General features: G+C 44.2%; 1 protein-coding gene across 3 annotated transcripts; it reads left to right on the forward strand.

The window, feature by feature from the left end:
• Positions 1–14,663, forward strand: LOC101162302 (phosphatidylinositol transfer protein beta isoform). Of its 3 annotated transcripts, none has more exons than XM_004074451.4 (12): positions 1–80; positions 4,221–4,251; positions 5,440–5,585; positions 6,210–6,301; positions 6,425–6,432; positions 8,402–8,476; positions 8,794–8,877; positions 10,125–10,202; positions 10,277–10,381; positions 10,466–10,588; positions 10,920–11,005; positions 12,874–14,663. In XM_004074451.4, the coding sequence occupies exons 1-11, from the start codon at positions 61–63 to the stop codon at positions 10,965–10,967; spliced, it is 810 nt and encodes a 269-aa protein (XP_004074499.1). In that variant the 5' UTR covers positions 1–60; the 3' UTR covers positions 10,968–11,005; positions 12,874–14,663. The 3 variants fall into 3 exon arrangements, with proteins under 3 accessions (XP_004074499.1, XP_020563063.1, XP_020563062.1); XM_020707404.2 differs by lacking the exon at positions 12,874–14,663 and adding an exon at positions 11,270–11,865; XM_020707403.2 differs by lacking the exon at positions 10,920–11,005.
• Positions 14,664–21,552: the final 6,889 nt, after the last annotated feature.

The raw sequence follows: 21,552 nt of genomic DNA on the forward strand, positions 1-21,552 counted from the left end.
CCAACTTGTTGATTGCGTTGTGTCGACCATCACTGCGCATGCGCAGGCCCGGTGACGAAGATGGTGCTCATCAAGGAATAGTGAGTCTCAAGTATTTCTTTTCTCTTACAGTCTTTTTTTCTCCTACTTTTCACAAAGTCTGTTTATTGCATAAGAGAAGCGAACACTCATTTACGTCCGTGAATCTTGCAATGAGTTTTTTTTAGCCCTTTAGTGGGTAAAAAGCCAGCTTAAAGCGGAGTGGATCAGGACGTGGATAACGGGACACACCGGTCTTTTTTAGGCGTTGCTAGCACAAGCTAACGGTAGCTTCGGGATTAGCTCTTTAGTGGTGGAAAGGTTGCTGTATAGTTGCCAGTCGTTCAAAATCGGTCCCTAAATGTTTCTACGGCGGAAAAAAACTGCCGCCTTCTGTGCAGTTTAGCGTTTAGCCGCGCAAAGTGTCGTAATGTTAAGCTGCTGTCGCGTGAGTGACAGATTAAGGTTTCGTCGCTGTCGGATTTAAAGCTGCCAGCTAACGCGGCTAGCAGCTAGCATGACTATTCGCCCAGTTGAGGTTTTAAGCCATTTTCCTGGAACCGGGTTTGCAGCTGAGGTTCGGGGAACCTTTAAAGGAACTGGACCAGATTATTGGTCTGTCTGTCGGGATCATGTAAGAGCGGCACCCTGCGAGCTAACGGCAGCCTCTGGGTGTTACTGTGTCGGCGCTAGCTAGCTTCGGTCAGCTAGCACTGGTTGTTCTGCATAGTAAACCTACAGTTGTCTAAATAAAGACGCTTTTGAGCTTTTTAAACACTTTTGTGTTTGGAAAAGCTTGTTTTTTTTACTAAATGCAATGGTACATGTAGTTTTTACAAACCTCCGAAATGAGTTGGTCATGAAACACAAACAGGAGTCTCTTCTCTACAACACTCTCTGTGTGGAAAAAGCACATTTAACTACATTGTTTCTTTAATATTTTTTAACTTTAACACAAATATAAAGGGAAGAAATGTCTTCCCTTTATATTTGTACAACAAAAGCATACATCTGAAGTATTATTCACAGATGGTGTGCACCTCTTACCTCTTTTGTTTATAATATTCTTATTAGTTCAGATTTACCTTTACTCAGCAGAAATATATATATATATATATATATATATATATATATATATATATATATATATATATATATATATATATATATATATATATTTACACAGTTGAGCCAAAATGTTATTAAGGCACACAATGCATTAAAAATAATATTAATTTCATTATTTTTTTGTTATTGGCAAACATAACACCTGCCTTTTAAAAGTTGTCACTTCATTTTGTTTATCTATTTGTCTCGTGAAGCTGCTGGAACCATGAAAAGCTTGAGTTGTTGAGGGTTTGATTAGCTTGGGTTATTCTGTACACGTTCTTTTTTGTAAAATACCTGCATTCTACCTGCTAGACTTTTTTTCTTCCTGCTAAACACCTCCCATGTAAATATGAAATCCTGGAGTTTATTTGTAGGCCGGATCTTTGCCTGATGTTTGTAGATCTGTTGTGGTCACCAAATGTGTATTTGGACTTGAATAGTACTTGTACATATAATCACATTGGTCCAGCTGAAATTAAAAAAAAGGTTTCGAGTAAACCTGTTAGTTTTTTATTTATTTAAATAACTTGACTCTACTTGTCTGCTTTACAGTGCAGATCTAAAAGCAAAATAAGTTCACAACAACACACACAATGCTGAAGTGACTGCATTTCTCACCTTTCAAGCAGACAAAATTAAAAAAAATTTCATCCACAATTTAGAGCTGTAATACCTCTGATAACGCTATCAGAAAGCCACAATTATGTCAGGCTGAAAGGGAGCAGAACCTATGAGTGTTAATCCAATTTTGTGGCAGCTAACCATCTTCTTCTAATAACCCGTCGGCTAAAACCCACCTCCCACACAGTTTCACACCGATGAGTGTTTCCAAGCTAATCTGTCCATGTACTTTACTGGTGGGGAGGTAAATGACCCAAAACAGGAGGAAAAAAATCTGCGACCAAAGTGAACAAACGTAATGATTACATCTGAGTTTACATCATGCCAAAGTCTCTAAAAGTGCATCCCTGCTTGAAACTCAGCATTAAGGGGTTTGATTGGGGGTTAAACCACCGAATGCTTCCAGAGCGCAGCTGTCTGGAGCTTGCCACTTCCTCAGGGGAGGGTTCAATTGCAGAGAACGAATTTTACACACCACAATGACTGACAGCTGATGGGAGTGTCGCTTCAGGTGTGGCTCCCGCTCCTCCATGGATGTTAAGCAAGACACTGAACCCCTTGATGCTTCTGGTGGCCTGGTTAGCGCCGTGCATGGCAGCTCCGCCCCCTGTGTGCGTGTTTGTACATTACATGTTTGGTTTGAGACGTTACAGATGCAGATTACCATCAAGTCGGCCAGGGGGCTAAACACCCCCTGTCTTCATTATCTTTAGCTCACGTGATAATCTCTGGTTACTACCAGAGCTGGCCAGCATGTGCCGCAAATGCTCTGTAATTCCCACAATGCACTGCAAAGGCTGTTCCGTGTCTGGAAAGGGCTCAGAGCGAGAGTCCTCTTTGAATGGGGGTAAAGAATAGGGGTGTGCCAAAATATCGATATGGTGATATATCGCGATATTTAGTCCCGTGATTGATTCTCGATGCGTTTTCATAAAGTATCCATCTATTATTTACGTCTGAAGACTCTGTAAAACGTTATATTAATCGTCCTTTGGTAGGACGATTCTTCGGAGGGTAGATGGGGCGCTCGTTGCGAGATTGGCTGTCGGACGGAGGAAGAGAATACACAAACAAAAATGGCGGAGGGGAAAAACAAGGAAAATAGTGAGAGCAGAGGCAATAACACACTGGATTGCTGTTTACATGTACAAGTGGCTCCGTCCCTGCAGTGACATGGAGAACGAGGGATTTCAGTTTTTTTTGAATGCATCAGAGCCACACTTTGACATCTCTGAAATACTGAAACAATGATCCCTGCACTGGACGCCCAGACCAGAGCTATGTTTGAGATGGAAACAGCAGACAGAGGGGTATCCCTGCCCTTAGACCCCCCTTCTCCTCAAAAGGTGGACAAGCGGCGTCTTGACGCCAAAAAGGTTCTCCAGAAAAACATGAACATATAAACATACATCACAGCTTTTCCCCAAACGTTATAACTTAAAGGAAGGCGGTTCAGTTCCTGTTAAATCAGTTACTCAAAGTTCAACTGCGTTCGTTGCTCCTCGTTCCTTAACCGTTTGGTTTGATCAAAAGCGTCTGTCCTTGTTTCCATGGTGATTTGCTATAAAAATGTTCTCCCTAAAAGGCATTTTAAACGTGAGAAGTTTCAGGTTTAAATCTAAAATAAATTTTTGTTCAGGCCTGCTTTTACTTTACTGTGCAGCATAGTTTGGTTATTGTCGATCCAAACAGCAGAAAGGTAGTTCCTTTGAGCAATGTCACATGGTTGAAGGTTCAGCAACACCAACTCTTTCTGTAAAGTATACAGGGATGTTTGGTCATTTAAAATACCACAAAAAGTGTTTACATCTACTAGTGTTTGAAGCTTTAAGTTCAGAATAAGAAATCAGCAGCTGTTGAAGCTTAAACGATCCAGCAGAGCTGATTAAATTGACCGTAATTGTTTAGCAGTGTGTTTTCCAGGTTGTCATTGAAGGTGTCTAAATCTGTCAAGTCCTGGTTCCTCCAGGCTTCTGCCAGCTTCATGGTGGCGGCGAGCGTCTGTTTCTGCTCTTAACGGGACGCCGGCTCAGTCTGCGAACAGCAGCCGCTTCATGTGTGCATTAAGGGCGGGGCTCCAATCAGAGCAGGACACCTCCCCGATATCTGGATTCATCGTTGAACACATCCATACTTTTTGATCTTTGTGTGGCAGTTTTGGCGTCTCTACAGACAAGCTTCAGATGAGGAGGAACTATTTCCTGTTTCAGCTCCAGGGCAGCTCTGATTTTGTTTTTCTGACTTTAAATGTGAATCTGTTGTTTTGTTTCTGAGTGAGCCGCAGGCGTCTGAATTCTCATATCTTCCTCATCTGAAAGCCTGTGTGCTGAATGTGAAGATGAGCGCTTGGTTCTATCAGGGCCCAGACAGAAGGGTGTGAGATCTTTGTGTTATTTGTGGGTTCCTTGTGTTCACATTTCCTCCTCTCTGTCTCCTTTCGCCGTCTTCGCCGCCCGGCGTTTTCCTCCCAGCCGTGTTGTGTTGCCGGTCTCTGTGGAAGAGGTGAGTCAAGTTTTTAAGACAGATATTTTGTTCATTTGTTCTTGTAAAGAAAAGGCTTCATGGAGCTTTTTGTGGTGGTGCTGTGGAGTTCAGACGTCCATCACAGACGCAGTTTGATGCTCATCCTTCTTCTGAACAACAGGACAGTTTCATCCATCAGCAAAAATCCTGATTATTAACATTTAAAAATATGACATATTCTTACATAGTAGGTAATCATTTAGCCAGGACTCCCCCCAAAAAGAGATTTTTAATCTCAATGGGACATTTCCTGGATAAATAAAGGTTAAAAATAAATAAATAATAATATCAATTATTAATACAAGAATTTAATATAATAAAAATGCTGTATTAATAGTTTTACAGCTGCGTTGAGAGGTCCGATGATGCCTTTATGGTGTCAGGCGTGGCGATCTAGCAGCAGTGCATTTTGAGCCATGGTGCCGTGTTCAGCAAAGTATTTGGGATGGATCAACCAATCAGTGACTGACCTTTGGCATCAGTGGGTGGAGTCCAAAACCAACAGGGAGCAGAATCTGATCGTTCTCCTCCTGGACCTTGATATTCTTCTTAGTGGTATGGAGACGATAATAAAAAAAAAAAGTTCCTCTAACTGTATTCGTTTTTTTTTTTTTTTTCGTTGGCCTACTGCGGGACAGCAGGTCGTCACACTGGGTCACAGAATGAAGGAAGTACCGCTGAAACCGCCGTCATTCAGACCAGCTCCTGCAGTAGACGGTGAAGCTCACCGTACCGGGAGAATCTCTGAATGATGTCATGAACCCAGACACGGAGATAACCGATGCTTTGTAGAAATCTTCAAAAGGAATAAACCTGATCTCTAAACATCATTTGCGTCTTTCATCACCGTGAACAAGGTGTACGGCTACTCTGGTACAGTCAAAGCTTCCATGTAGCGATGGAGCTTTTGACAGTAGCTCCTCCCACATGCGGCATGAGCATCAACTCTATGATCAAATCTTTGGTCGAGCGCTGAGCAGCGAATTTGACTCGTGAACCGAGCTCGACGTAAGTTTTAAACTTTAGCAGCCTCTAGAGGCTGCATCCTGGATGCCTCCGCCGGCTCCGGGTCCTGTCTTAATCGACCCCTTTTTTCCCAGGTAACCTGATGATTTGTGGCTGTGGTTAAGGCTGCCCGCTCACTCCGTCTGTTTCTCTGCTTTGCAGTATCAAGTTGGGCAGCTTTACTCTGTGGCAGAGGCCAGCAAGAATGAGACCGGAGGAGGCGAAGGCATCGAAGTCCTCAAAAATGAGCCCTATGAGAAGGAAGGGGAGAAGGGACAATACACACACAAAATATACCATCTAAAGAGGCAAGTGGAGGTCCACGTACGCTGAACATGCCTGTTTGAGTCGCTCCTGGTTCCTCTTTTAGCTTCGTTATTTTCTGATTTATGATCATTATCACTGTTTGTGGTATTTAATTCATGATACAGTGGAATTTTAAACCTTTTTTTAACAGTCCTATAAACTGTAGCTATCAAAAAAGTCAAGGTCGTATTTCCATCTTTTCATGAGGCTGAAACTGTCCAGGTGCTTCAGACCTTCAGGGAAAAACAAAAACATCCGGTTCTCTACTAATCTTAAGAAAAAAATAATAATAATCCAAAATCTAAAGTGAGCTTTTATTTTGAAGTTTTCTGGCTGTGAAGAACGTTTGCAAATATTTAAAGGAACGGCATGCAGTCATCTGCATACGTTTACACGGCTCCAAGTTTCTATAACGTGAAGCCCTTCCTCCTTTGACAAAAGCATCAGTTAGGTCATTAGTGTCATTTGTGTCCTCTGTAAAAAGGTAAATCTGCAGATTTTACTCGGAGCCTCTGCTCATCTGAGCTCACAGCAAACGTGAAGCTGCCAAGTTTGTATTCGCTCTAAGATGATGAGAGGAAAGGAGGCCTGGATCTTCTCCTGAAGGTTTGTCTTCCTCTGTGCAGCAAAGTCCCGGGCTACGTAAAGATGATCGCACCCGAGGGAGCCTTAGTTTTTCACGAAAAGGCTTGGAACGCGTATCCATACTGTCGCACCAGTAAGTTGACAAAGATTCCCATCAGGCATCCCTGTTCGGTTTGAAAGTGTTTTCTAAACCCGACAGACTTGACGCTAACAGGATCTTTGTCTTTCTCTCTTTTTTTTGCTCCTTCCTCTGCAGTCGTGACGGTAAGTTATCAAAGATTTTAGTAATTTTAGTCATCTGAAGCCCTTAGAACTCAAATGTGATTAGTTTAACAAGTAGTTCTGTGGAAAAAGGATTAAAAAAAACTCTTTTAAATAAAAAGGAAAATAGTTTCTTTTCACTTCTGCAGACGTTTTGCAGATTAATTTGATGCAGATCTTTAAAAACATTGTATCATAAAAGCCTTACTAGAATGAAGAATTGTTTTATTCAAGCAATCAAAACAAGCAAAATCTAAAATAGCAAAAGAATTCTATGTCTACACAAAGTAGGGACCACAAATTAGTTCAAATGTCGACTTTTAGGGTTTGGTTTCGGTATGATTTATGATTTGTGTACAAAACGACAAAAAAACAAAAATTCAGACAAATGTTTTATTCAAGCTGCTGATAAGTAAGTAACAATGGAGAAAAACCATCACTTGGCTCATACTAAGCCTGGTGTGATGAAAGAAAACATGAAAAAGTTTGATACTTTCAGTGTTTGCAGCAGGGATGCAGCGGCTCTTTTTCCCCATGATTCAGCTCAATGGTGTAACATGAAGTTTGGTTTAAATTACTAATACATGGTTAAATCAAGTCATAAATTGATAAGAAATGTGACAGATTTTCAGATATGTACACACTGGTATACCCACCAGCTACTTCATCAGGTCCACTTCACTAGTACCGGGTTGGACCCCCTTTTGCCTTTAGAACTGCCTCAATCTTTGGTGGCATAGATTCAACGCGGTTCTGGAAACATTCCTCAGACTTTGGTCCATGTTGACATGACAGCACCGCTCAGTTGCTGCAGGTTTGTCTTCTGAACATCCATGATGCTGGTCTCCCGTTCCACCACATCCCAAAGGTTCTCTATTGGGTTCTGGTGACTGTGGAGGCCGTTTGAGTCCAGAGACTCATTGTCATGTTCTAGAAACCAGTCTGAGATGATTCCAGCTTGATGACTTGGAGCATCAGAAGATTGAACACTGTGGTCGTGAAGGGATGGACATGGTCAGCAACAAACATCCCCCACACCATGACACCACCACCACCACAAGCCTGAACCGCTAAGACAAGGCAGGATGGACCCATGCTGTCATGTTGTTGTTTCCAAATTCTGACCCTACCATCAGTTTCCTGTTCTTAGCTGACAGCAGTGGTACCTGGTGTGGTCTTCTGCTGCTGTAGTCCGTCTGCCTCCAGGTTGGACGTGTTGTTCTTTCAGGGATGCTCTTCTGCAGACCTCTGTTGGAACCAGTGGTTCTTTGAGTTCCTGTTGTCTTTCCATCAGCTGGAACCAGTCTGGCCTCTGACCTCTGGCATCAACGAGACATTTCTACCCACAGAAGTGCAGCTCTCTGGATATTTTCTCTGTTTAGGACCATTCTCTGTAAACCCTAGAGATGGTTGTGGGTGAAAATCCCAGCAGATCAGCAGTTTCTGAATTCCTCAGACCAGCCCGTCTGGAACCAACAACCACCTTCAGAGTCACCTCAATCACCTTCCTTGCTAATTCTGATGCTGGTTTGAGCTGCAGCAGGTGGTCTGGACCGTGTCTACATACGTGTACTGAGTTGCTGCCGTGTGATTGGCTGATTAGACATCTGTGTTAATGAGCAGTTGGACAGGTGTGCCTAATAAAGTGGCTGGTGAGTGTACATATCACACTATGTATAAATACAGTATATAAAAAATAGGTCCGACTCGCCTCCTGTGGTATTAACGAGGTTTCTTTCCTCACTGGCGTGCTCCTGTTACTTAATAGCTAGCGTGATAAAACTAGGTCCAGGCTGATCAATGCAGGAGGGGCTTCAGTCCAAAAGTCTGATTGGCTCATTGGATTTAGCTGCAGAGTTTAAGGCGACTCCCACGACCCTCCATTCACGCCGGTCGGCGGTCTCCTCCGTTCACCCGCTTGACGCCGGCTCCTCTTCCTCCTGCTGAACACTTTCCCTCTTGAACGTTTCAGAACGAGTACATGAAAGACGACTTCATGATAAAGATTGAGACGTGGCACAAACCCGACATGGGAACAGTAGAAAACGTAAGTGCAACCCGCGGCGTGGCTTCACCTGCTGCAGGTAGGTTATGGCCACACAGATGAGGACAGCTGCATGGGTCTGACATCAGCGGCTTCACAATACGAGGCGTCAAAGTGCAAATTCAGGGGGGGGGGTTCCAGCCCTCCTCCCCCCCTGCAGACACAAAGCTTCATTCTTCTGTTTTCTGAAACCCTTTTGTGACTCTGTGGAGTCGTAAACAGAGATGAAAGCCGTCTGTGTCTGAATCAGGAGAAAACAAAAAGCATTCTCAGTTCTTTGCATTTGAACTCCTGACCAAAGAGGCTGGTTCTCCTCACAGGTGCACGACCTGGACGAGCAGACGTGGCGGACTGTGGAGGTGGTGCCTATAGACATCGCCAGCAGAGACGAAGTGGCTCCTGGAGTGAGTTTGTGACTGGATTTGGGATCTGTGGGCGGAAGCCAGGCAGCAGAGCCGCTCGCCGTCCGCACGGCGGTGCAGCCGGAGGCTAACGGGGCGGAAACGGACAGGTTCCACCCCAGACCTCTGAGTCGCACATCGCCGAACGCAAAAACCAACCGATGAAAAAACAAATTCAGCGCCACATGAAGAAATGTCGCAAATTTCCCACGTGTGGGATGATGAAAGTAATTCCTGTTCTGATTCTGAAGAAGACATTTAACGGCAGAATAGAAGCTGACAGAGGATGAAACGGGAGACGTTAAATGAAGGAAATGCTAACAAAGTGAAAATAATTGACTCAACTGTTGATCATTTCTTAAACGCTCGATGCTTTTGTGCTAAAGAACTGAGGAAAGTGTAAACAGGAAGTTACTTTTACTAGTTATCAATGATTATAATGTGAAGCTCGGTAGGAACTCTGTTCCTGCCTTTATCGCCAGGTATGTTCTAAAGAGAACCCGTGATCTGTAGGTCACTACAGCGGTCAACCTCTGACCAGAAGAGTGCCGGTTTAGTTCCCGCCTTGCCCGTCCATATGTCAGAGTGTCTTTGGGCGAGACATTGAACCCCACAATGGAGGGTTCAGTTTCAATGGGAGGTCGATGTTCAGATGGTTTCTGTGAACGCGGGGCGCCGCAGTCCTGCAGCAGCGTGTTCGGGGCGTTACAGCTCCAACTTAGGAAGAATTTTTGCGTCATGTCGACCAATCAGGAGCTCTGCTTTGGCCCGTGACGCGTTGATGATGTAACCAGATGAATCCCCACGGAGCAGAAGTCGATCGTTCTCCTCCTGAACTTTCTGGTATTTTTTCCTTTAATGGGGGCAATAATAAAAAAGTTCCTCCAGTTTTCTTCTTATCTTTAATTTCCCTCCTGGGACTAATGCGGTTCTTGATGCGACCGAGCCTCTTTTAGGAGGTCTCCGACCTGGGGGGGGGGTCACAGTCATCCCGCCTGACGCGAGCTTCTTCACAATAATGACTTAAGTGGATCAGAGTGGAGGCCACAGCTAAATCTGAAGGCCCATCTGCTGACGGATTAAAACACCACAGAGCTGTGCACGTGTGTGCACGTGTGTGCACGTGCGTCTGTGTGCGTGTGTGAAATGTTTGTAAATCCATTTTTAAATGAACTCTTTCATCAGATCTGCTTTTCTGTCTTTTGTCAAAAGTGGAAAAAGCAAACCTGCTTGACCTTTTCTGCCTTCAGGACTACAAACCCGAGGAGGATCCGGCTCTTTTCCAGTCTAGTAAGACGGGCAGAGGCCCGCTGGGGCCCGAATGGAAGGTACCCCACACGTCCTCCTGGCGCTCCCCGCTGTGGTCCTCATCCCCGTGACGGCTGCATCTTTTCCTCCGCAGAACGAGCTGAAGACGGACTGTCCGTACATGTGTGCGTACAAGCTGGTGACGGTCAAGTTCAGGTGGTGGGGGCTGCAGACCAAAGTGGAGAACTTCATCCACAGGGTAAAGCCGGCCCGTCTGTGCAGGGGCTTCACCTCGGGGCTTTTCTTTCTCTCACATGAAACTGTTGGTTCTCTGTCTGCGCAGCAAGAGAAGCGGATCTTCACCAACTTCCACCGTCAGCTGTTCTGCTGGATCGACAAATGGGTGGGTTTGACCATGGAGGACATCCGGCGGATGGAGGAGGAGACCCAGAAGGAGCTGGAGGAGGTGAGGCCCTTTTCTCCTGATTTCTGGATTGGAACTGCTGAATTCATGCTGTTCAGTGGGGAAACTGACATTTTTATTCTGTTTAAAGTTTTGCTTGTAAAGTGAATAAGATCCAGAAAGAAAGCAGTTTTCCTCCTGAACGAAACATTTAAATATTTGAAAAGAAGAGCAATTTGTGAAATTGATTCAACTACACTTTGTAACTCAAGTTTTGGTTAATTTAAAAAAAAAAAAACGCCCAAACTCCCGATCCAGGTTTGCTTTCCAGAGCAGAGACTGGATGTGCTGAATGTGACCTTTAACCCTGATTTGCTCCTGAATCTCACATCAGATGCGTCAGAAAGGTGACGTGCGAGGCACCTCTGCGACGGACGAGTAGAGCCCGCCGCTGTAGCTCACACACTAGAGGCAGGCTGAGTAAGTGGTGGCGCCGCCGCCGCATGGATCCGTGTCCGTCTCTGGGAGAACTTCCCGCTGCACGCGTCTTCCTTCCTGCATCTCCATTTCATCCTGACGCTGGTCTGCTTTGGTCTCCTGGAGCTCGTTCTTCTGCTGCAGATCAAAGCGTCGCCTGATGCTGATGTTCCTCTGTCTAGTCGTTCTTCCCCTCCAGGATTCACATTTAAGCCCAAATATTGACTTACCTTCTGACCAAAAGTTGACCCGTTTTTCCTTTTTCAGAGAAAAGACCTTGCTGGGGGAGTGTTGTCAGGTTCCTGCAGACGATCAAACATCACGCCATCACTTCCTGGGGACGGGGACTGTCTGGATTTTATTAAACCGGCACTTTTGAAATGGTTCTGGTGCCTAAACTGGTCAAACCGCTGCTTCAAAAATTAAAATGAATTTTTCCCAAAAGCATGAAGGTCTGACGAAGCCCCGTGACAGAATGAAGGAGAGCGCCTGAAGAGGCTTTATTTTCTCCCTCGCTGCAGCGCCGCATCTGTTTTCACACGTGCTGCAGTAAACTCGTGTTTCAACGCTCGTCGCCGTGACAACGGCCTTTTTTCAGAGCGCCACTCTGGTCCCTCAGGGCAATCCTGTTCTGAAGTACAGACTAACTTTCACTTTGACATTTTGACTGAAGCTCCACCCACCCTCACGGCCACACCTATTTTTATGTGAGCCCGCCCACAATCACTGGAAAAGCAAAATGATTGGCTGGAATCGTACAGAAAACTGAATAAGTGACTGACATGTCTGAAATGAACCATTATAATCTGTTTTTTTTTTTACAATACTGGTAGTACTCTGTGTTTTCTAAAAAAAAAAAAAAACGCCCAACTGACAGTCCAGGTTTGTTTTCCAGAGCAGATACTCGATGTGCTGGATACCTACTTTAATCCTGATTCGCTCCTGAATCTCACATCCGATGCGTCAGAAAAGAAAATTGATTTCTACCAGTAGTACCGTAAACGTCAAAAACATTAGTTCTGGATGCGCCGGTACCGGTACTTCCCTATGCATTTGTACCAGTAGTACTGCATGTATGAGTACCAGAAGTACCGTAGTACTGTATGCGTTTAGTAGCTCTGTTTGCATCGTTGCTGGTATCACCTTATAGGTTGATACCGGTAGTTCCATATGTGTTGGTACCAGTACCAACTTGGCACAGAGTTAGCTAGAGGAACCTTCACCAGCATCAGTGCCTCCTTTGACTGCAGAGAAGAACAGCTTTCAGCTCCTGGTTGTCTTTTTCTGCCTGCTGCTCACCTTCATCATCTTCACTCACATTTCCCGCCTGCAGCTCCATCTCATCTGTTCTGGAGGCTTCAGTCTCCCAAAGTCTGACCGTGTGTGACTGAACAGGATGTCTGCGGGCATCTGCAGGCGTCTGTGACCATCTGCAGTTATCTGCGGCCGTCTGCAGGTGCCTTTGGGCATCTGCAGGCATTTGTAGTCGTCTACAGGGATCTGTAGGCGTCTGCAGTTGTCTATAGCCGTCTGCAGGTGTCTGCAGGCGTTTGTGGACGTCTGCGGCCGTCTGCAGGTGTCTGGGCATCTGCTGGCGTCTGAAGGCATCTGTGGACGTCTACGGGCATCTGCAGATGTCTGCAGGTGTCTGAAGGCATCTGTGGATGTCTACGAGCATCTGCAGATGTCTGCAGGTGTCTGCAGGCATCTGTGGACGTCTACGGGCATCTGCGGATGTCTGCAGGTGTCTGGGCGTCTGCGGGCATCTGCACGCCTTTGTGGTCATCTGCAGGCGTCTGCGGGTTCTGTTAGAGCCCATGCAGTGGTTCTTCAGCCGAAGTGACGCCGCTCTCTCCTCTCCCCCCCTGCAGCTTCGAAAAACGGGTCCGATCCGAGGCACCAGTGCTGCTCACGAGCATTGAGGCAAATCAACAAACCCCCACCCCCGTCATGATGATGTCATCAGAGGCACCCACCAAACCGAGGAGGATGTCCCCCCACCTCTTCTCCTGTCTTATATGAATCATCGTGGGGGGGTTTTGATGTGATTGGTTAACAGTACTGTACAGGATCCCCCCCCTGGATCACAGGCCTCCTGTTCACCCAGAAAACAAAAATAATTAATTTTTGCAAACAGAAGAAACTTGATTGCCTGATACGTATTTGTTAGTGAATTATTCCAGCGGGCTTGGTTTTTTTCGGGGGGGGGGGGGGGGGGGGGGGTCAAAGCCGTGACGAGGACGTCCAGCCTTTTAAATTAGAATGTTGTTTTTAGTGACTCGATGTCCCGGATGAGTGGAGTTGGGCGGGTCATCGGAGCTCCGCCCCTAGAGTCTGTTTTCACGGTTCTGTCATTTTTATGGTCATTGTTTCCCCCCCCCCCCCCCCCCCCGCCACACACACACACAAACTAGCCCTCCCCTCCTGAAGTGCGCGCATGTGGACGACAGACACCCCCCCAGTCCCAGCATGTAAACGAGCAGCTCAGACAGAGCATTAGCTGACGTGCGCCCCCTGCAGGAGAGTCTGTGCTCTGACACCCCCGTTCCAGCGTTTGCCTTCACTCTTAGGGCTGGGGAGGGCCTTCGCTGCATGGCCTTCCTCTCTAGGGCTTCAGAGGACCCTGACGCTCTCTGCATGACTCAAACTCGACTTTATGTCGGGTGTTTTCCCCATCGCGGACAGAAAAGGGTCCCGGCAGATCCGCCACGACCAAGGCTCCCCCACCACAGGAACCCGTGCAGCCGGAAGTCCTTTGGTTTTAGACGTGCGCGGGGCGATCAGGTGCTCCGATCAGCTGTCTTTGTTCCCAGCTCGTCAGCTGCAGTTTTTTTTTAGTCTTTCTTTGATCAGGGTGTGTCCAGATTTTTTAGGTTTTGTATGGTTTTATGTGAGACAGAGCTGTCCGTGCGCGTGCTTTATACTAGACCCATGTTCCAACTGTACATACAAGCTGCAGTGGGAGTCCAGAGCCATCGGGCGCGTCAGTGGATCCCGCGCCGCGCCTCCAGGGTGGGAGGGATCGGCCCCGCAAACCGTACCTCACTCATGCTTATTATGAATGTGCAGCTTTACGGGCGAGCGGCGGATGAGTCAGGACCGCCCTGCAGCCCCCTGTCACGCTCGGAGCGGGGGGGGGGGGGGGGACTAAAACGGCTAGATGTGCATGTTTGCTTTTTGCTTCCCTGGAGCGGCGCTTTCTCAGAAACTGCCTCAGCCTGCGGGGAGAGGGGCTGACAGACGGGCCTCGCCTCGCCTTCACGCTCGCTTCAGCCAGACCTCTGATCACCGGGCGAGGAGTGACGGGCCCGAGCGCGTGCGAAGGCGACGGGAGCCCCGCCCCCTGCAGGAATTCAGGCTGCGTGTGGTGCAGTTTGACTGGCGGGAAAAGACGGAGTCCAAAATACTGTTTTTCTTATTGTTATCCAGAAGAAGCACTTGCAGAATCTACTGTTTCTCTTTTGTGTTCACTTTTGTTTTTGGAAGACAAAGATTCACATTGTACAAAATTTTCTCTTTCTAATGAGGCAAAATCAGGGGAATTGGTAGTGAATGTAAAGATTAGTTCTCTTATTTTTTCTTTTTCATGGCTTTTACGCTGTGACCGAAGATTTAGACAATGGAACATAACAGAATATCTAATAAATTTGAACAAATAAGACGATGTGTGTCTCATTTGTGTCTACTTGTACTTCTTTTCGTCAGTGTTTGTCAAAATAATTAAACTTGGAACAGTTGATCCAGCAGCTGATCATTTATGACCAGTCAGGATGACAGTTTTCTAATTTGTCAATGTTTTCTTGAAGTAGGAAATTATGACTAAAAAAATACAGGTATTCCTTTTTAGTAGGTAAAAATATAGTTATAAAATGTACATTTGAATCTAAAAATAATGAAACTTCAAAATGTTGCTTTATGTTTAGCAATAAAGTTCGTAATGGATCCATTATTTACAACTGTTTTTCAAGTGTAAATTTAATTTTAAATAACAAAAACCTTTGGAGCAGTCAATCATTTATAATTACTTCTAATTCCTGTTCTATTAGTATTTTTTGCAGTTCTTAAAAGAAATTGGCTCTGAAAAAATTTCCAAATACAAAAGAACCCGAAAACACTTGAAAAAATGTTTTTAATAAAGAAATTTTTTCATATAATGCAATACTTCTACATGAAAACCATTGGAACAAATGAAAATAAATGCACCCCTCTGGTGCTGATTTGAGTTTTTTGGGGTTTATTAAAGAGTTTGATGCCTTCAAAGAGTCACTGTGGTTCTTAAACCAGAAAACTGTCCTCTTTGGCATGTGAGCAGATGAAAAATCGAATCGCCATCTTCGTGATCTTTCATTAATCTTTTTATTGTTGGATGCTGAACAACCAGGGGGGTATTCCAGAAGGCCTGTTTAAACTCCCCTGACTTTAACCCTGAACTCTGGCTGAAATCCGCCTGAACTTGCTTACTCTGGGTATGTCGGTTCCTAAAGACCGGATATGGGTTAGCATAATTACACTCCACTTGGTAACCCTGGGTTAATGCACGTGCACAGCAGGTACATACAAACATTCTCAATGGATCACAGATTTAAGGAGTCACCATGGAAACGCGTGGAGAAAAAAAGAAAGCGCTATACTTCAGTGAGACGGAGTCTGAGATTTAAATGACGGCGTATGAAGATTATACGTCCATCAATAAAGTAACACGGCTGCATCATCAGCAAAAGAAAGAGTTTTTGCTTGGAGAAAAAGAATGGAAAAAGTAAACGCACGAGTTTCTGATCTTATTTCCAATTACATTGTGACGTATATATATAACGTGTCCAACGTAAATGAATTACTTTAATTGGTAACACGTAATTGAGTTAAATTTATTCAACCTAATTTCTTACGTCTATAAAACTTAATTAGTGTTTATTCAACTAAAATTTACATATTTATTTAACTAAATGTCTTATTACTCCAATTCAATTAATATTTTTTCCATCTTAATGAATTATAATTCTTGAACTCTCAAATGTCTAAGTTTGAGCCGCAGATATACCCATTTTTATAACAATAAAAAGAACAAAACGATATTCGCCTGGAGAGTACATCCATTTAAGACTTTTCCAACATTGTCAGTACATTATTTGGATGTAGGGGTGCTATATAAACTCATCATCCTCTCCCCCCCCCCCCCTCACTCATGGTGCAGAGACTTGAGCAAAGTAGGAAAAATAACTCAGTGAAACACAGTAAAACAGCTAAACAACTAAACACATTTGGTCAAAAAGCCACACTTAAACCCAAATCCGTCCAGACAGGCAAAGGGAATGGTATCCCACAATTAATCCCTTGCGGTGCCGATCTGACAGCAGCACCAAAGTTTCACCTACTTAATTGAATTAATTTGAATGAAAGTAAAATAACTGTCTGATAACTACGTGTTATTTTTGAACTGACTTGACCTGAAAAGGCAGCAAGGAAGGACCGAGCCAGTGTCCCAGGAACCACAGCACAACGGCAACAACAACTACCTCCACCACCACCACCGGTCAAAGACTTGGATCCGGCAGCACCAGCACCACAACCACCTCCATCTAAGGACTCAGCTGCAGAACCACAACAACAACCACCAGATTTGTCCCCAGAAATACCACCATCTGACCAGCTCTGGGCGCCCCCTGCTACATCTACTCCCAGTGAAGACTCACTTTGCTTTTCGTCCCCCCCACTTTCATCCATGGCCCTACCTAGCCATTTTGATAGCCTCATTAAGTCAGGAATTAAGATGGCTCCCCTAACACCTGTGAGCCTCACACCGCACAGGAGCTCTCCTACCCCTCCAGCGCCCCCTCCTTTTCCTTCATCCAAAGCCCCTCCAACACGCCCCCTCCGTCGTTCACCCAAATCCCGTCCAGCTCCCGCTCCTCCTGGTCCATCACCCAAACTACCCTCAACTCAACCTCTCCTGCGCACCTCTAGACGTGCTATCCCCCAGAGCTAGGATGAAACGGGCCCCCAGTGTCCTAGGAAAGGTTATGTCAAACTGGGGCCCTGTGATGAACAGCTTCCTTCTGGTGCTATACCTGTAGTTGCACTACGTAGAATGCAAAGAAGGGCAGTAAGACTGTCCAATCAAAGAAATCTAGTTCATATCCCCAGCAAGAAGGTTTTGACCAGTCCCAAGGAAACTAATCTCAAACTTGCTGCACTCAATGTCAGATCTTTATGCAACAAATCATTTTTAATCAATAATCTTATCTCTTCTTTTAATCTTGATTTTATGTTTTTAACTGAAACATGGCTTGACAAAAACACAGGAAACATAGTTCTAGTCGAATCAACTCCCCCCAACTACAAACATGTATCGGAAATACGAGAAAATAAAAAGGGTGGAGGCGTTTCTGCACTGTTTAGAGATAATATTGCAACCCGCAGACTATCATTTGGTGTGTTTTCATCATTTGAGTATGTGTCCTTTAAGATTGAGTTAAAACAAACTCCTCCCTTACTCTGCATAGTCATGTACAAACCTCCTCAGCACAGCCAAAGTTTCATTGATGATTTCACTGAAATGCTCTCAGTTGTGTGCACAGACTTTGATGGTCTAGTCATTACAGGTGATTTTAATGTTCATGTTGATAATGTCAATGACAGAAATGCAAAAGAGCTCAATGCTGTCTTTGAAACCTTTGATCTAATTCAGCATGTAAGTTGCCCCACCCACAGCAGAGGGCACACTCTGGACCTGCTCATCACAAAGGGGGTTGATGTCGCCCTCTCTGATCATTTCTGTGTATTCTTTGACCTGTCTGTTACTCCCAAACCACCGCCTGGCCCTGCAGTTGTCCAGGGGAGACAAATAAATGAGAGCACTAGGGCACAGTTTGTAGAAATGATAAACCCTGAAAACGTCTCTGGTGCCAATGTTGATGAAATGCTGAATTCTGTTACTTCTAGCATCTTGAATGTTCTGGATGCCATTGCCCCTATGAAGGTTAAATTGAGAAAACATAGACAGAAAGCTCCCTGGAGGAATGATGATCTAGTCAGGGCACAGAAACAACAGTGCCGCAGAGCTGAGCGAAAGTGGCGCAAGTCAAAACTCCAGGTTCATTATGAAATGTATAAGGGGGAGTTGTACGCTTACAACCAGATCTTATGCAGAACAAGGGAAAGGTACTTCTCTGAAATCATTGGAAGTTGCAGCAGCAACTCTCGTGTCCTCTTCACAACAGTAAACAGATTAACTAACCCTCCAACCCAGCTACCAATAGAACTGGTTTGCACACCCAAATGTAATGAGTTTGCTGTATTTTTTAATGACAAGGTTCAGGGCATTAAAAAAGCCATCAACTCCACAACACATATAACTATCGAACGGCCACCTACTCACTCTAAGCTGACTCACTTTGTACCTGTCACTGACCAAACTGTCCAAGAGACCATCACCCGTCTGAGCTCGTCTACATGCTGCCTTGATGTGTTACCCACTAGATTTCTAAAGTCTGTCCTGAACAGTGTGTTGCCATCAATTACTCAAATAGTTAACATGTCTCTTCAATCTGGAATATTTCCAGAGGCCTTAAAAACTGCAGTCATTAAACCTCTCCTGAAGAAAAGCGGTCTTGATCCCACTGTACTGAATAATTACAGACCTATCTCTAATCTGCCATTTTTAGGAAAAGTCCTTGAAAAAGTTGTCTACCAACAGCTCACTGACTTTCTCTTATTAAACAATTCATTTGATGTTTTCCAGTCAGGTTTTAGACCCCATCATAGCACAGAAACTGCTCTTATCAAGGTAACCAACGACATCCGCCTGAACACTGATGATGGTAAAGTCTCTGTCTTAATCCTGCTAGACCTGAGTGCTGCCTTTGATACTGTTGATCATGGGATCCTTTTGCACAGACTCCAAGACTGGGTTGGCATCTCTGGATCTGCCCTAAGTTGGCTCAAGTCTTATCTAGAAGACAGGAAATACTTTGTTGAAATTGGGAGTTGTGTCTCAGACTACATGGGCTTGACTTGTGGTGTGCCCCAGGGATCGATCCTGGGACCCCTTCTGTTCAACCTCTACATGCTGCCACTAGGGCAGTTAATACGCAGTAATAACATATCTTATCACAACTATAGAGATGATACTCAGATCTATGTGTCACTGACAACAGGTGAATATGGGCCGGTGGATTCACTCAGCCACTGCCTCCAACAGATCAGTGCGTGGATGCAGAACAACTTTCTCCAGCTAAACTCAAACAAGACCGAAGTTATTGTTTTTGGCCCACAGAAACAAAGAGAAATTGTCAGCAGCTACCTTCATTCTCTGTCTCTCAAACCCTCAAATCAAGTCAGAAATCTAGGGGTAATCATGGACTCTGACCTGAACTTTAACAGCCATATCAAGTCAGTAACATCAGCGGCATTTTACCATCTGAAAAACATTGCCAAAATCAAAAACATAATCTCAAAGCGAGACCTGGAGATACTTATCCATGCATTTGTCTCCAGTAGGTTAGACTACTGTAACGGCCTGCTCACCGGCCTCTCCAAACGAGCTGTAAAACAGCTTCAGTACATCCAGAATGCTGCTGCTCGAGTCTTGACCAGAACCAGGAAGTATGATCACATTAGTCCTGTGCTCAGGTCTCTGCACTGGCTCCCTGTACCTGAAAGAATAGACTTCAAAGCAGCTCTGCTTGTGTACAAGTCTCTCCATGGCCGAGCACCAAAGTACATCTCTGATATGTTAGTGCCATATGAACCATCTCGTACTCTGAGGACCTCAGGGGCCGGCCTCCTGTTGATTCCCAGAGTCAGAACTAAACAAGGGGAATCAGCGTTTCAATATTCTGCAGCTAAAATCTGGAACAGCCTCCCTGAAGTCGACAGACAGGCCTCTTCTGTGTTCATGTTCAAATCTAGACTTAAAACATTTCTGTTTAGCCGTGTATATGACTGAAAGGTCCTATCTGCACTTTTCTTTCCTTTCCTTCCTTTATTTTTAAATCAATTTTCAATATATTTTTTTTCTTTCTTTTCTTTTAAAGTAAATTTTATGTTGATTATTCTATGATGTATTGTGATTTTAATGCATTTTTCTGTTTTGTGAAGCACCTTGAATTACTTTGTGTACGAATTGTGCTATACAAATAAACTTGCCTTGCCTTGCCTTGACAAAAAAAGGATTTTTTATTATCTTACCTGAAGCAAATAATGAAGTTAGATCAAAGTAAATAGTTTATCTTTCCAACATCCATATGTGGTTTTATCACCCTCTCATGGTGGAAAAAGTATTATCTGAGCTTCTTCATCCACTAAATCATCTTCAAATGGACACGCCATGCTGCTTCACCTCTCTGTAAACAAACTAACCTTCAACTAAACCTGCTCCAGACCAGGTTATGTTCAGAGCATGAGTTGCTATGGCAACTTGACATACCCTGAAACATACCTCCATTTCTGGAACGGAAAGCTGAGGTTATCAACTTCCTTAGCCTCAAACTTACCGTGGGAGCTAGCAGAACCTGCTTTCTGGAATACCCGAAAATGGAGGTATGTTTCAGGGTATGTCCAGTTGCCATAGCAACTCATAAAAATACTTCCTATTGCAAATCCAGATTAAATCATTCGTTCTATTGTTATAAAAATGAGAATATCTGCAGGCTCAAACTTAGACATATGAGAGTTCAAGAAGTACAATGAATTAAGATGGAAAACATTAATTGAATTGGAGTAAAATGACATTTAGTTACATAAATATGTAAATTTGAGTTGTATAAACAACTATTGAATTGGATAGACATAAGAAATTAGGTTGAAAAAATATAATTCAATTACTTGTTACCAATTAAAGTAATTCATTTAAGTTGGATAAGTTATATTTATATATACATCACAATGTAATTGGAAACAGGATCAGAAACTCGTGCGTTTACTTTGTTCTGTTTCTCCAAGCAGAAACTCTTTCTTTTGCTGATGATGCAGCCGTGTTACTTTATTGATGGACGTATAATCTTCATACGCCGTCATTTAAATCTCAGACTCCGTCTCACTGAAGTATAGCGCTTTCTTTTTTTCTCCACGCGTTTCCATGGTGACTCCTTAAATCTGTGATCCATTGAGAATGTCTGTATGTACCTGCTGTGCACGTGCATTAACCCAGGGTTACCAAGTGGAGTGTAATTATGCTAACCCATATCCGGTCTTTAGGAACCGACATACCCAGAGTAAGCAAGTTCAGGCGGATTTCAGCCAGAGTTCAGGGTTAAAGTCAGGGGAGTTTAAACGGGCCTTCTGGAATACCCCCCTGCTTCTGTTGCACAAAAAGACCCGACTTGTTTTTGTGTTATAATTATTGTCTGCTTCTGCTAGAGGGGTTCTCCATTTAGGAAGGCTTTTCTCCACACAGTCACCTTATTTTACATTCATGAAAGTGATTGTTAGAAAACAGCTGATAGAAATACGTTTCATTAGAAAAATGAAAGGAAAAACAGACTCAATGATTCTTAATTATTTTAGAATGAATAAAACCAAAGGGCTGTGAACCCCAAACCTGTAAAAAGAAA

Source organism: Oryzias latipes, chromosome 12 (assembly GCF_002234675.1).
Source record: "Oryzias latipes chromosome 12, ASM223467v1".
Lineage (NCBI taxonomy): Eukaryota > Metazoa > Chordata > Actinopteri > Beloniformes > Adrianichthyidae > Oryzias > Oryzias latipes.